The sequence below is a fragment of the Penicillium cataractarum genome, assembly GCF_028827025.1.
Source record: "Penicillium cataractarum strain IBT 29864 chromosome Unknown utg000005l, whole genome shotgun sequence".
Lineage (NCBI taxonomy): Eukaryota > Fungi > Ascomycota > Eurotiomycetes > Eurotiales > Aspergillaceae > Penicillium > Penicillium cataractarum.
In genome coordinates this window covers 4,117,949-4,132,621 of record NW_026622741.1, presented here as the reverse complement: position 1 = coordinate 4,132,621, position 14,673 = coordinate 4,117,949, and the positions used below count along the sequence as shown (strand labels likewise).

Here is a 14,673-nt window from a genome sequence, read left to right as displayed (position 1 = left end):
ATTATTACGCCAACATTATCTCAGTGTGATATATTTACCACTGGGCCTTTTGGCCCCCATATTCAAATAATAGGTTAACCACAGCAGTTTAAAACATCACACGAAGAAGAGCCACACTTGACCTGGCATAGCCGCGACCAGTTATTCTGATAGTTAGCATCTGCGGATGCAAGCGGCGATCCAAGCTCTGGTTGTACCGTAGCCGAATGGATGCCATAACTGTGGAAGCAATCGTTCATAATCTTTGCAATCTTCACGAATTCAGAAACAGGCTCGCTCACGATTGCGACGTGAACCGATGCTACTGCCTTCTCTTGGTTCAGGCGCCAGACATGTAGCTCATGAATGGACTGGACACCCGGTATCTTAATTCCATCGTGAATGTTAGGTCTGGGATTGGAACCATAATTACGGAACTATGACGCACCAATTCAAGATCATGTTTAATGTCATCGAGGTTTATGCCGTTTGGAACACTCTCAAGGAGAATCCTGCCAGAGTTCGTCACTAGACAACGCATCGCTTAGTCTTCGGGCGGAAAGTTGCTCTTTAGGTGATACGTACCTAATGGAAGTGATGTGATAAGAATAACCACTGCGATGGCCATGCTGACAGCAGGGTCTGCGTAGTAGCGAGCTGGGGACGAAGTGAGCCAGATCACCAGGGCGGAGATGATAACGCCAACATTGTTTGCGGCATCCCCGACCACATGAATCAGAACACCTATCATTCCCAAGTCATATTCTTTGCAGGATAGTTGGGCATTTTTGCGGCGATGGTTGTGGTGCAAGGCAGGGACCTAGGCGAGCCTCGGCATATATCAGCAAAGCAGCTTGAGGGGAATGCTTGGGGGGATATGTCCTGACCTCCTCTGTTCCATTTTCCGCGTTTGCTGTGCTCTCTTGGGTCCCTCCATGGGAATGGTCGTGTTCTAAAAAGAAGGGCAAATAAGTGACTGGCCGACGTAAGTTAAAATCGTAGTAAAAACCGTGAAGGAAGGAGGCACTGATCATGTTGAGACCAAGGCCAATGCAGCCGACAATAAGCACAAGCTTAGGCTGTTCCACAACTACATTTGTATTAGCAGGAGATGACTTGGGTAGGTGGGAGGCAACGTACCCTGGACAGACGCAAAACGCTCTATGGATTGTAGGAATATACTAACGCCCAGCGCAAGAAGGAAGAAGCTGTTGAAGAAAGCACCGAGAAGTCGGGATCTCTGCCAGCCAAAGGACAGATCTTGAGGTGAGTCCTTTTTGGCGGAGATCTGGTTTGTGTTAGAGACGGTGAATACTGGTTGAAAACTGAGATTCTTACCTTCAAAGCGGCAAATGCAACGATGAATCCAATCAGATCATTTAACTGGAGTAGGCATATCAGTCTCCAAGGATCCAGGGGAAAAGAGGGGAAGAGAGCTCATAGTACATAGTGGAAAGCATAGGCAACAAGGGCAAGGGAACTCGTGTATAATCCAACTCATCATGAAAAGTCCGCACAGAATTGACAATAAAAGGTGGTAAGGGTTGCTACTAGAAATTTCCGTTATGAAGAAGCATAGAGAGATAAATATCACAATCTGCAACCGCTTAGACTGAGTCAAGTGAAGCGTCATGGTTGAGTGCTGGTCGAGGACAACATACAATTTTTGGTGGCAGAAATGGAAGTAGAGAGGACTGTAGGGGGCAAGGCCACCTTTTATCAGTTTTTCCCTTGGTGTGACTCGGGGCTCAGATTTGAAGGTCTCAGCTGGCGTGGACATAGCCCCGAACTGTCATGAAAGGAGAGCATTTATTGGTTGGAGCACCAAAGCCTGAACAGAAATCCCCACCAAGGTACCTTCCATCTCTTTCCAGATTTTCTCGCCGGCTTTTAATGCCTCAACTATGCCTGTCTTACACGGATCTTGTAGACCGATATTTGTCTTGGCTTTTTCTTCGACACTTAGAGTACATCCTATCGTCTTCGTGGGAAAGGGAAAAATCAGCTACCCCTTGTCCAAGAATTTGCTTGATTCTATTCAGTTAGCTGTCTCTGTGGGCGCTCTTGATTTTTGGTATTTCAAAATCAGAATATGATTCAAAGATAAAGGACAAAATCAAATAGCGAGTGGAAGACTTCAATACAAAATTCAATAATGCTGCCATTCTATTCCTAGCGCTTGACTTCCAAAAGGCCGTAAGTACCCTTGGCAGGTCTACCCGAAAAGCGGTGTGTGTAGGTCTACTAGTCTACTAACTACGGTTATTAGGAGCGCTTATAAAACAGAAACTTGGGGTTAAATGCCCCCATTCAGTGTGGCAGCAAGAACTATACAGCATATCAGAAGATCACAAATTTGTATCAGGAGAGCTTTGAATTTGACTAATATCAGTTCATCGAGACACAAAAAGCCCCAAATTGTGTTAAACAAGGAGTCTGTGAGTGGTATACCGTTTGTGAGTAAAGGATAGTTGACGCCAAAGTACTTGGATAGGTCATTGTTTGAAATTTCTTATCTGATTGTCATTTTACAAAGACTAGTAGCCTTCTATTAGGTCCATCAATACCAGGAGCGACTATAGAGTGACTCTAGTAAGGTTAGGTCCAGCCTACATGTCGATTGAAGGTGATTTTACCACCAAATGGGTAACGTGCTTGTGTACATTACCCTCAAATAGGTGGATAGAGGTTAAAATAAGGTTAAACAAGCATTATTTACATCTCTTTACACCATAAGGTATTGGAGTCGATTTGTTCCCAGTCATTGGTCGAAAATTAGGAGGTTTGCTCGCAAGGTCCTCACCCTCACCCACAAGGTCCTCAGCGTCCCTTTCCGCCCGTAAATGAACACCACCATTTGTTCAAATTGATAGGCTTTGGCCCGGTATTGTATATCCTCATTTTCGTACAATCAAAAATCAAATCTGACCATACTTCCCAACTCCAGTGACTCAGCATCTCCTGGACAATGTCTCACAAACTTTTGGGAATTTGCGAATGCCCCAAATCCTCTTGTTTGTTTCCTTCGCACGTGACCTACTATATCCGTGCTGAAATATACGCAGGCACAGTGTATCGTTGAGGACTCCCTCGACTTGACATTTCACACTCTTGGCATGAAGTATTTCTATCCATAAAATAGAAACAGTTTACCCGCTTATTTCAGCTTTTCGATGAAGAGTCGAGTTGAGAGTTGCTTCTTCCAAGGGTGGACTGGCACCCTTGGCTCCTGATTCCATAATCCTTTGTAAGAGCGATGCAATGAGCATGGGAGGAGCATAAAGATCTCTGGGCCAATGCAATCAAAGTGGCACACGTTCCTCTCCGAGCTGATCAGCTCGATGCAGTTTTTCATGTCGGTTAGTATGGACGCGAGCTAATATTCGTTCGAATCTAGATAACCTAAGGAAGTCACTTAAGTAGTGCAGCCAGGTTTGACGAATGATCCTGACAGCATTGCCTGATTGAGCCATTCGATACGTCCAGGAAGCCAATTGCGGTCAAAGGCTGATACGTAGTCTGGACATGTAACTTGGCTATGTACATTGGCTATTTTATATTGGAGGATATCAAACGGGTGGTCAATAATTCAAGAAACTTGATACTCTACTACTCCGATTGAACCGAGTTACCACAAAGGGTGGAGACCCCACAATCTTCCTGAACCGGCGAAAACAAACAGAAGCTGTTCTTTATTAGTTCTATAGAATTCTTACACTGGAGCCTTTTAATGAAAATAGTAAATTTTAACGGACACGTGTATCCTTCAAGTCCGAGGCTGGCCGGTTAAGCTTTGGGCATCGCCCCCAACGGTCGCACCGCGAATCGGACGTCATCGCGATCGCAGACTTCGCTCTGCCAAGAGCTTTGGGGCTGAGACAGTTGGGCTCAGCCAGCTTTCCAGGCTCACTTTTTGCTTTTTTTCCCTCTACTAATTCAGTTAGTGAGACCCTGGACACTATCCATAACTCTCCTATCTTCACTTTTTCTTCCTACACATTCCCCTAATCAGCGCTCCCCCACCATGCCCCTCCTCCGCGCGGGCTCCCCCGCCCTGCTCGTGTGCTTGCTGTTGGTGCTACTTCCACAGGTCCATGCATTCGGAGCTGGCAGTAAGTCGGACTCGTCTCTTAAGTTCGAGCTCTGCTAAATCTTTCTAGACATCGCTTCAATCTCGGCCATCGAGGGCAAAAACTGGCGTCATGGCGATATTGAAGATATGCTGAAGACGATTACGTTCATCGCCGGTCACAAATGGACATCTATCATGATCAAGCGCGTATACTTTGGAAATTGGCTGCGCGATTAGTGAGATCTGCCCATGACTATGCAGTCAAAGTAAGAAAATGTGCAGTGGCACTCGGCTAACAGAGTCCCACCAGTTCGCAGGCAATGGATGTCGGGACCCTGAAGAACCTCCAAGCCGAAACGATCCGCATCCTTGTGTGGGTCCTCTCGTTCCTGACGTTTGGGTACGCGACTGGCGAATTTGAAGTTACCTCGGAACGATTGGGGGTCTACCGTCCGGAAGAGCATATTGAGTGCGTCCTCTCATGAACCTGGCATCCTTGTTTTCAGCTAACGCCTTTGTCCTAGTAACCCGAAAGACTACGCCGACAACGAAGATGCGCGCCAGTTTGACAAGCGCCTGCGAGGCCCGATCCGTCAGGTCGAGCTTGACATCGATCCGGAGACTGGTATGAAGAATTACATCGCGAATGAGCGTGGCGATTGGGCGACTAGTACAGCCTTTGTCAAGTTCAGTCTCAGCCGCAGCATTCATTACGGGCGCATGTACACCAATGGTGGCGAGCACAAGGGCAAGGAAGAGGATCTATGCGAGGCACTTCGGTGCTTGGGACAGGGCCTCCATACTCTCGAGGACTTTGCGGCTCACTCAAATTACATCGAGCTTGCATTGCGCGAGATGGGATACCACAATGTATTCCCCCACACTGGCACGGCCACCCAGTGCAATGTTCGGGGACATCAGGTCTTCCCCTTGGTGACCGGAACCTTTGGTATGGTTGATTTCTTCCACTCCGTCCTCGGTGAGGCCACCGATCATTTCACGCAGTCCGAGGTCAACGAGATGGATATGGCGCTTGGTGATGCGGAGAACAATGCCCAGGCCAGCAACTCTCTCAACTCCCTTACTGGTCTCCTAGGCAAGATCCCCGGTACGCGAGACCTGGTTGCGGAGGCCGAGCATCTGAAACAGCAGTCCGAGGCCCAGGAGAGAAGCAATCGTTCTCGCGGTTCTCACACGGGATACGTGCAGACAGACGATTTTGGGCAAAGCCGCGCACCTGATCCGAACCACCCTACCACTGGTGGCGCTGCACCGGGCCCTGGTCTTGAGGGCATGCCTGATTTCAACCCTCAGGAGACAGTGTCCAAGATCTACCCTATCTTGGCGTTCCGTGACAAGGTCGTGCGGAAGCTGAACGCGGTCATCGAGAAGATTCCAGGCTTGGAGGCCATCATTGATAAAATCACCGAGACCCTCACCGTGTTCATCATGTCGCTGCTGGCGCCATTCATCCGCCCTCTTATCAACGCCGCCTCCAAGTCTCTCCAGAGCGGATCGTCAGGCGTCATTACTGCCTCTGGCAAGCACCAATACGAGCCGTGGACAGATCCTCACTGCACTGATCCCACCCACTCGCTTCTCTCAAAGGACCACTTCGCCAACGTCCTGAACGAGCCAGCCGGACAGGTTGCTTCCGCCATTCTGAAGTATGTTGCTCCTCGCGTGCTGTATGCCTGGCAACACATCGACGTCCCGGAGCACGAGGTTCTCGAGGATTGCATGCGCATTTTCCACCACCCCGTCCTCCGAGATATGCACAACGAAGCTCACCGGACGATGTTCGAGGCTGTCGGAAACTGGGTCCACTCCCGCGAAGATCGTGGCTCCCATCTCAACGACATTCTCAGTGCTGAAGGTGTCCGAACTGGTCGCAACACTGGTGGCGTCCCGCATACCCACGGCGGTAGCCAGGGCGGATTCGCTGCTCTGGGCGGCGCCGCCCATGGTCAAACGCACGGTCAGAGCCAGAGCCATGGCCATGGCTTCTCCGTTGGTGGCATTCAGTCATTCTTCTCGCAGCCGCAGTCTCAGCACCAGCAACCTTCGGGATCCCATGGACAAAGCTCTTCTGGCCTGCCTTGGGATAAGATTTCCAAGTTGCCCATCCCTGGCATGTCCAATCTGAACAAGCTTGAGAGCACCATTTCTAACTTCATTCCCGGTGGTTTGTCGCATGGGTCGAGGAGAGAGCTTGGAGAGGATGATGAGGCTGGCTCTGGGAGTGGACATGAGACTACGACATACCAGCAGCAGCATTCGCAGTATCATGGTCAACAGGGACATGGTCAGGGCGGTCATGGTTATTGAAGAGCTCTCTGGGTTGACATGTGTTGAAAGTCCTAGTAGAGGGGAAATCCTAAGGTATAGATGGTTTATGAGGTTATGAAATTTGTGATGAGTGTGGGTGTCATGATCAAGATTGGCAGTGTTTTGTTTCTCAAGTTATCGAGTTTGAAGCTCGAGACGGGGTGTCGGGAATCGGCCCGGCTATTGGTTAAGATTAGACAAACTGTACCTAGACCTATGAAGTAAATATGACTCTTATCGCACCCAATTGGACGCCGATGAATACTTTCTCGGTTTTCAAAATCATGTTCCTTGGCTTATCGGCCATTGGACGTAGGATCCGTTTGTCGACTACCAACAACGGCGATCGGCCGTGTTACTCATTATATGCCTCGGGTTGATAGCCTCGATATATATGTCCAAGTCAAGCGCACACCCAAATTGTCAAGAATCCAGTGAATCCGACGACCAGTCACATATCTCCAAATCAATTGAAAGAATTCCATAGTAGTCCAAACTTCGTGCAATACCTGTGTGTAACTTCTCTAACCTACTGGACACAATATAGCCTCGACCCCCGAGCCTTTCAAGTCCTAATTATGCTTTTCCCTTATGTAGCCATAAATCTGCTTGCTCTTCAACCAGCCCTGCCGGGCTAGCTCAATCGGTAGAGCGTGAGACTCTTAATCTCAAGGTTGCGGGTTCGACCCCCGCGTTCGGCTATTCCTAAAAATAACCTGAGATCATTTCTTTTTTGTTGCTTGAGTTTCAAGCAATTACATACAGAGTTCAATATTCGAGGCAAATTTTTTTGAGACAAAGCAACCTTACTTTTCATCCCAGTATAGGTTAGTAATTCAATTAGGTTAGCGCCAATTAAGATTCTTTGTGCCTACATAGCTTAGGGTTGACGCGAAATGAGCGCCCCTTGCCGAGCTTCACGCGTCAAAAAGCTGTACCTCACGCGTCTTCGAGATTATCCTTCTACAATCACCTATTCCACAACTCATTATCATGGAGTCCCAATGGCCGGAGCCCTCATTTGTGAGTGGCGAGTTTAAAGATGTCTTCCAATTTGCACAGACCTTTGAATTGCATTGCGCGAAAGTATACGACCACGCCGCGAAGTATCCTGATGGAGCCGCCTCGGCGACGTACGTGATGGACCTTGTCTCACAGGCCTACCGGGCAGTTCACAGCTTGCATATGCAGAAAATGGCAACGTCTTATCTGGATCAAGACACAGCAACTGCGTCGCTTCGGAGCAAGGCTATGGAGTACCGTGAGACGCAGGAATTACCACCCTCCGGTCATACCGAGGTCGTTGCATCTGCCAAGGACGCCGATGAGGACCAAAGTGAAGAAAATGTCAGAAGAGATATTGAAAACTTTTTCAGTCGTGACCTTGAAGAGGACTCGGACGACTCGGACTGGGATGAATCGTCCGAAGAGGATTCAGATGATGAATACTACGAATACAACGAGGAGTCTGAAGAAGAAGACGAAGACATCCGAGGCATACGGCGGACGCAGCGAGTGAGGACTATTCATGAAGTCCCAGAAGACGACCTGCCAGAAATGAATCAATCACCGCCGATCAATCTCACTGCACCAAAGAATGCGGATACCACAGACGACGCCGCTTTCACACCCCCAATCATGTCACCAGAGAAACAAGCCGCTCACGATCGCATTACAGCTGCACTCCAGCGAATCTCCGCGAAATTCGAGGATGCAGATCCTGTGCCGCTGGCGCGCCGTACAAAAATCCCTCTGCAACAGACTCCACCTCAAACGGACGACTCGCAAAGTGAAGCAACCACGATACGAGCAGAGTCAACCTGTGATCCCTTGTCACCTCCGCAGACGGCAACTGAAAGGGGGTCATCAGCGCCCGGGACGGCAAGTGCCGCACCAGTGGCCCCAACGCTAGAGCGAAAGGCCAGCTATGATGGAACCGGTGTGACAGCCGCGCAGGGTAGTCTCAGTTGGCGACCGTCGGTTGCTGTACTTCCTCGGCGGATCAAAACCGTTTGCCATAGATATGTCCGCAGAGCCATGTTACCTATCCGTGGAAAGGCTCATTGAGGGAGGAGACAGCAAATGCAGCCAACTATTTGAATGGAACAAGTTCCGAGAAATTTTACCTCTCGCCGATTCATTGAGGCATCTACTGCACCGCGCATCTCAGTCTTATCTGAAACTTCTAACCGTGCCCCGTTGAACGTCAGTGCTTGTGGCAGAACCACGCCTCTTACGAGGTAGTGCCTACCGTGTCCAAACACCGTCGACTTGACTTTTTTTCACTGCTGAACCAAGAATATTGACGTTTGTTCAATCGTGTGAAATAATGTTTTCTTGAGAAGGCCGCTGGAATGTTCACCTATTAGGATGCAAGGAAACGGCATTGAATTTGATCGTCAGTCTACTAGAGAATTCTTGGCAGAGAAAATGGACAAAAGGTCGAACCCAGGGTGAAGAATCTCAAGGTCTAGCTCGTCTACCCTGCAAGGAGATTCCAACTCAACACTATCCCTGGAGAGCTACAGAAGCACATGGAGAATATTTGCCATCCCTTGCCCATACCAATATCATAGTAATGATTAGAATAATTGATAATACTACTTGATGATATACCATCCCTATTCACGTGATTCTCTCATTACAGGTCGAGATTAGTTGCAAAGCATCCACCGTCAATCAGACGCTATCCGGAGTCAATGGCTATCATAGTGAATTCCATAGTAACGTTAACAATTGAATATAGAATCCTCGAGCAAGAGTTGCGGATGAAGATACGTACCTTCTTATCCGGGTCAATATAGCACACATTAATGGCTTCCATATTGTCACCGTATTTCGTCCTCATATGCGCATTTGTTGCTCGAGTTGTTAACAGAACAGTCATATTGCGGACGCGGACCCGGAAATCAAACCCAGTTTCCGCAGAGGTTCGTCCATGGTCTTCTTTCTTGGGCAACAGACTGTATGCAGGCCCGAAAAGCAAAAGTTTGAGAAGATTCCTGGCACCATAGCTCGTCGCAACGATGTCCAAGAAGCTAATACGGGATACCGGTATGGTTCCTTCCGTGAAAGACAGTAAATTAGCTTGATCTTCTTGCTTTCGCCTCCTCTTCTTGTAGTGATCAACTGCCTGTCCATTGATCTTTATCTCTTTCAATGATAAGATCGTCCAGAATGAAGAGTCCATAATGCTGAGGTGTAAGGCGGAGCTGAGCAAAGCCGCCACGCCTAGCGAGAGAGAGGTCAGGAGTGCCATGGACCCAATTGCACTCGTGTTGAAATTGTTTGGCGTATTTTCTGTTGTTTGAAAAGATGTCCAAGAGGAAAAGGCCGAGGCCACCGTAATGCCCATAACGAGCAAACTGTTGGAAACGATTCGGTCGTGGGCGTTATTTGCAGACTCTCTAGTCGTGGTTCTTTCATTCTCTTGAGCTGCAGAAATTGTTCTGAGTGCCATAGAGACTTCTTTCAAGTCCTCTTCCCCCTGCTCTTCTTTATTCCCGCCCTCTTTTGAGCGTAGTTTAGCGATGGAATTATCATCACGCACTATCTCGTCCTTTCTATGGTGGAGAACCGCGCGAATGTTGGTCGGCACGTATTCAGCGCTGGATTTGTCGATACCCTTGAGCTCTATAGTTGCATCTGATGACTGATCAAGTTTTTGACTGTCAATGACAGCAAAGTTTGCTCTCTCCAGGAGACTCCAAGAGGCACCGGCAGCTGCTTTGGAGAGAAAGCTTAAGCAGATATACCAAACATAAAGGAAGTGGACCAGGTAGGAGACCGCGTAGATAAGAGTAACAGCCAGCCGTGGATAGCTATCGATGGTCTTTTCGTTCGTGAAAAATCCATTGTACATCAGCGTCCCAGCGAGCATCAGGAACATCAGCCAGAGGGAGGCCCATTCCCATACTAGCAGTTGAACGACACTTCTAGTTATGGGAGAGCCACTAGTCAGCCACATAGCGTGACGCTCTGCCGGACCTTCTGGCGTAGCGGCGCATTGTTGAATGCCCTTCGCAACCCGCCCGTGGTTGTTGTCGCTGAGCATTTTCCCCAGGTAGAATAATTGAACCTAATATAAGTTTAGCAAGTCATGCGATAGATAATGCCTGGGCAAGACATAACAACCTTAGGTGATATATCGGGTTGAATTGGCTTATCTTGACTGCTACTGGGCCATCCTCGACGCAGAAGCTCACCGATGTTAGTTTCAATAGGGCGGCAAGGATACATTGATGCCGTCGACATCAATGATGCTCGCCGTATCAAGAGACCGTAGACCACAACAGCCAGCGTAACCGAAATTATCGCCAGAAATGTTTCAATCAATTTGATAACTAATGGAAGCTTCAGGATCTCGGTACCAGCCAAGCTAGTGGCGCTGTCTCGAGCATAGTTGCTTACTGGGCCGAATGGCCTAGCTAAAACATGGCCCGCCAGGAAGAGCACGAAGAGCAGAATAGCGGTCTTCATGGCAACAAGGTGCCTGCGATCACTGATTCTGGGAAACGGTGAATCATTGGTATTTCTTGCGGGTCTCGAGTCAGATTCCATCTTTCTTATTTTCCCCCCTGGGTTGGTTGAGCCGCGCTATCTGGTCAGCTTGGTAGGCCCGCCTACTGTCAAAATCAAAGACCAGGGTTGAAAACGCCTCAAAAGATAGTGATAAGATCTAGCAAAAATTGGCGAGGAGAGAATTCTTGTCCAAGTGACCAAGTTGTGGGATGGACGCCCTCCTCCTCGCACGACCATAGACACCCCTCACTTTACCACGTGAAGAGCCACTGCACTGCTCAGCCCCTCATGCGCCCATACGCCTCTCAGCCTCAGGCGTCAAGAAGGACCTACCAGGATTGTACTATCACGGAGGTAAGCAATCTATTCGCTGCTTCGTCTTGCGCCTCAGGCATTTTACCCATCATTCCTTTTCTTGGCCGGGCCAACCCGTGCTTACACTGGCTAAAATACGTATCTTAACAGCCACAGTTAATGCAGGGATAGCTACACGGACCTTCTCAGAAATTTGATCCTTGTCATGGTCAACAGATTTTCATCATACAGATCGAACAAGAAAGCTATGCTCAAATGCCACATTCATCAGACTCAAGTTGCTGCACTTACCACAGTACTCGCCGGACCCGATGGAAAAGTTCTTTGCGAGGGCTTCCAGGACTTATTAGCAGAACTAAGCGGGCTGAGTCTTTAAAGGTTTTCTTTAAGTGGTGCATAGATGACGTGGGGGCTTGACGAGAAAGCACACCATATTGCCACACACGCAAGTTCAGGATTGTTAGTAGAAACATAGTACGCTATAGGGAAATCTAACTGTTTGACCATGGATCGGCTTCAAATTAGTATACATCTGAATATCTTTTTTATAGGCCGGCAAATTGGTAGTCAGACACAGAATTGTAAATGTATTGCTACACCATCAGGATTTAAGAGAAATAAAAGTACGTAGGTTGTGATATTGGCTCTAAACCCAGAGATATAGTAAAACAAAGAAAGTTATCTCATGATAATGTGAACACGAGAGACTCCAATGGCTCCTCTTTCGTGACGGTCCGAACCTTTTCGATACCCTTGGGTCTTACTACACTACAGATCTACTATGAACGCATCGCCGCTAAATTAATCATCGGCGCTTAACGATCACTCTTAATTAATATGAATAATCCTAGAAACCAAAACATATTATTCCCATCTCTTTCCACGAATTTAGCAGAACGAGGCGCAATAACCCTGCGCATACGTGATAACGTGATAGGGTGGCGAGACACTGACTTCTGCTGATTCCATGGAAGATACATCTCATGTAGCGAAAAATTCAGTTAAGGCACTGTCATTAATAAAACGAGTTTTAATTCAGCTGAAGGGCCAGTGCGATAATCGCCTGACCTAGACGAGTTCTCACCCTATGCACGTCGCCCTCACCCTTCTCACCCTTGGTGGCGCGACGCCAAAGCAGCACTCCATGCAGTGTGATGAGGAACTTTCAGAACATATATTTTGTGTTCATTTACTTTCTAGTACGGAGTACATGCGACCATACGGTACGCGTAACAGAGCTTACTATACGCTTTGATTTTGAAACGATTAAACCTTTGAAGGCACCATAATACTGCAAGAGTTATTGAATGTGTATTTGTCAAACCGATTTCAATTTCGAGTGAAATTAACATGAATGGAATAGCTAGGCACCTGTCCCATAGTTCTCAAGCACATAGTCAACATCTTTGTCACCGCGTCCAGACAGGTTAACCAGTATCCGTTCAGACGAAGGGCGCTGCAAAGCCAAGCGGATCGCAAACGCCAAAGCATGCGCACTCTCTAACGCAGGGATAATGCCCTCGAATTTTGCCACGCGGAAAAATGCGTCGATGGCTTCCTCGTTGGAAATTGCTGCGATGGAAAGACGACCAGTTTCATGGAGCATCGCAATCTCAGGACCAACGCCGGGGTAGGCGAGTCCCGATGCTATAGAGGAGACACTAGCAGGTGTATCGTCGTCTTTCTGCAGCACAACTGATCGAGCGCCGTGCAAAGTTCCCAGTCTTCCGAAGGCTAGTGTCGCTGCATGTTTGCCTGGCTCGTCAGATATACCCAGAGGCTCTACTGCGTGCAGAACAACCTCGGGATCATCAATGAAGCCGGAATACATACCCATCGCATTGGAACCACCTGCGACACAAGCAACGACATGCTCGGGCAAGCTTCCCTCCGTTATAGACATGAATTGCTCGCGAGCCTCTCGACCGACTACACTTTGGAAGTCTCGAACAATCATTGGGAAGGGATGGGGCCCGATAGCCGAACCGATCGCATAAAGAGCGTGCGCATGCTGCTCTACATACGCATTGAATGCGGAATCACTAGCATCCTTCAGCGTGGACTGGCCCGTAGTTGCCGGTACCACGCGCGCGCCGAGCAGCTGCATACGACCGACATTCGAACTCTGTTTGGCGATATCCACCTCTCCCATGTGGACTTCGCATTCGAGGCCAAAATAGGCAGCCGCAGTTGCCAGCGCGACGCCGTGCTGGCCGGCTCCGGTCTCAGCAATCAGTTTGGTCTTGCCCATCTTCTTAGCCAGAAGGGCGAAGCCAACACAGTGATTGATTTTGTGTGCACCCGTGTGGTTCAAATCCTCTCGTTTAATAAAGATCTGAGCACCCCCGACTTGAGTCGAAAGAGTTTCGAGGTAATGTATCGGGGTCGGTCGCCCTTGAAGTCCAATTCGCGCCTTGTTGAGTGTCTGCTGGAATTCTGGCGTTTGACGAAGCTCCTTATAGCAGCTGGCCAGTTCTTCCAGCGCTGGCCGAAGCTCGGGTGGATAGTGATTGCCCCCAAACCGGCCGAAATATCCTTCGGCGTTGGGGTAGCTTTGGAGATAAGAGAGTTGATTGTCTGGCATCGCGACTAATACTCGAAGACGAGAGAGGCAGCACTCGGTGATTTCAACTCAACGTATTGAATGGAGCTTATGACTTGTGATTGATTCACGGTATTAGGGCTCAAAAATTCCACTTGGGTTGACGATCGAGACGGGATATCGGAATTGAGATCTCGCGCAGGATGAATAGTTACGTTTAAGGCTCAGCGCGCATTTGTTGTGGAGTGCTTGCGAATAGACTGAGGATTTTTCAAAAAGGTTTGGCTTAGTGGAAGAAAGATATGGTTGGTCTATCTGTTCGATAGTAGTTTCGAAGCCTAGGTCATTGTGAAGGGGGAGTTCTTGAATTTATAGCCCTTCACCTTGCTGATAGAGCGAAGGACGCACGAAGCCGATTGGATCTATTCCATGTCAGTAGTGTGATTTCATATCCCTTCAATGGTAACAGATTGCAATGACTCACCAAGGGGCCAAAAAGGTACTTTACATAGTAGAATAGCTGAAAAGACCACCGTGGTTAATGATGGCCGCGACCCGCTCAGTTCTCCGACCCGATTGCTTACCTGGTGGGAGGCTATTCGAGCCGCGATCCGCTTCCTCCTATCTGTAAAACGATGCAACCTACTAATTAGAGGATCTACTTACCTATAAAACGAGAGAAGATGAATCAGCCTGTTGACTAGAATGTTTGAACCAAACACTCGATTTGATCCGATGTATTTCTTGGAGTAGAACTTGGTAGAAATTGGACCGACCCGACCCGACCCGACTCATTTACCACTAAGAACGAGTCTTATTTCTCAATAACGCCCAATTATCTGATTGATCTGCGCTAAGGTCCTGATCAGTGGAGCCAGGAAAGAGTAATTAAATGTGTTTTGGTCAAGCATATTTC

The 14,673-nt window shown here is 48.3% G+C and overlaps 5 protein-coding genes across 5 annotated transcripts; 2 read left to right on the top strand and 3 right to left on the bottom strand.

The window, feature by feature from the left end:
- Positions 1–74: 74 nt before the first annotated feature.
- On the bottom strand, positions 75–1,612 carry N7496_007181 (cation diffusion facilitator family transporter; the record flags this gene model as incomplete). Its single annotated transcript, XM_056700110.1, has 7 exons — positions 75–365; positions 428–507; positions 565–799; positions 867–1,069; positions 1,120–1,267; positions 1,318–1,362; positions 1,574–1,612. The coding sequence occupies 7 exons, from the start codon at positions 1,610–1,612 to the stop codon at positions 75–77; spliced, it is 1,041 nt and encodes a 346-aa protein (XP_056555523.1).
- Positions 1,613–4,003: 2,391 nt separating this feature from the next.
- N7496_007180 (Het-C domain-containing protein) lies at positions 4,004–6,379 on the top strand (the record flags this gene model as incomplete). Its single annotated transcript, XM_056700109.1, has 4 exons — positions 4,004–4,091; positions 4,140–4,287; positions 4,362–4,520; positions 4,576–6,379. 4 exons carry the CDS (start codon positions 4,004–4,006, stop codon positions 6,377–6,379), a joined length of 2,199 nt encoding a protein of 732 aa, XP_056555522.1.
- A 993-nt stretch (positions 6,380–7,372) lies between these two features.
- N7496_007179 (uncharacterized protein) lies at positions 7,373–8,446 on the top strand (the record flags this gene model as incomplete). The annotated part of the gene is made up of 1 exon (XM_056700108.1): positions 7,373–8,446. One exon carries the CDS (start codon positions 7,373–7,375, stop codon positions 8,444–8,446), a length of 1,074 nt encoding a protein of 357 aa, XP_056555521.1.
- Positions 8,447–9,020: 574 nt separating this feature from the next.
- On the bottom strand, positions 9,021–10,858 carry N7496_007178 (uncharacterized protein; the record flags this gene model as incomplete). Its single annotated transcript, XM_056700107.1, has 3 exons — positions 9,021–9,065; positions 9,162–10,457; positions 10,514–10,858. 3 exons carry the CDS (start codon positions 10,856–10,858, stop codon positions 9,021–9,023), a joined length of 1,686 nt encoding a protein of 561 aa, XP_056555520.1.
- A 1,720-nt stretch (positions 10,859–12,578) lies between these two features.
- On the bottom strand, positions 12,579–13,799 carry N7496_007177 (tryptophan synthase subunit beta; the record flags this gene model as incomplete). The annotated part of the gene is made up of 1 exon (XM_056700106.1): positions 12,579–13,799. One exon carries the CDS (start codon positions 13,797–13,799, stop codon positions 12,579–12,581), a length of 1,221 nt encoding a protein of 406 aa, XP_056555519.1.
- Positions 13,800–14,673: the final 874 nt, after the last annotated feature.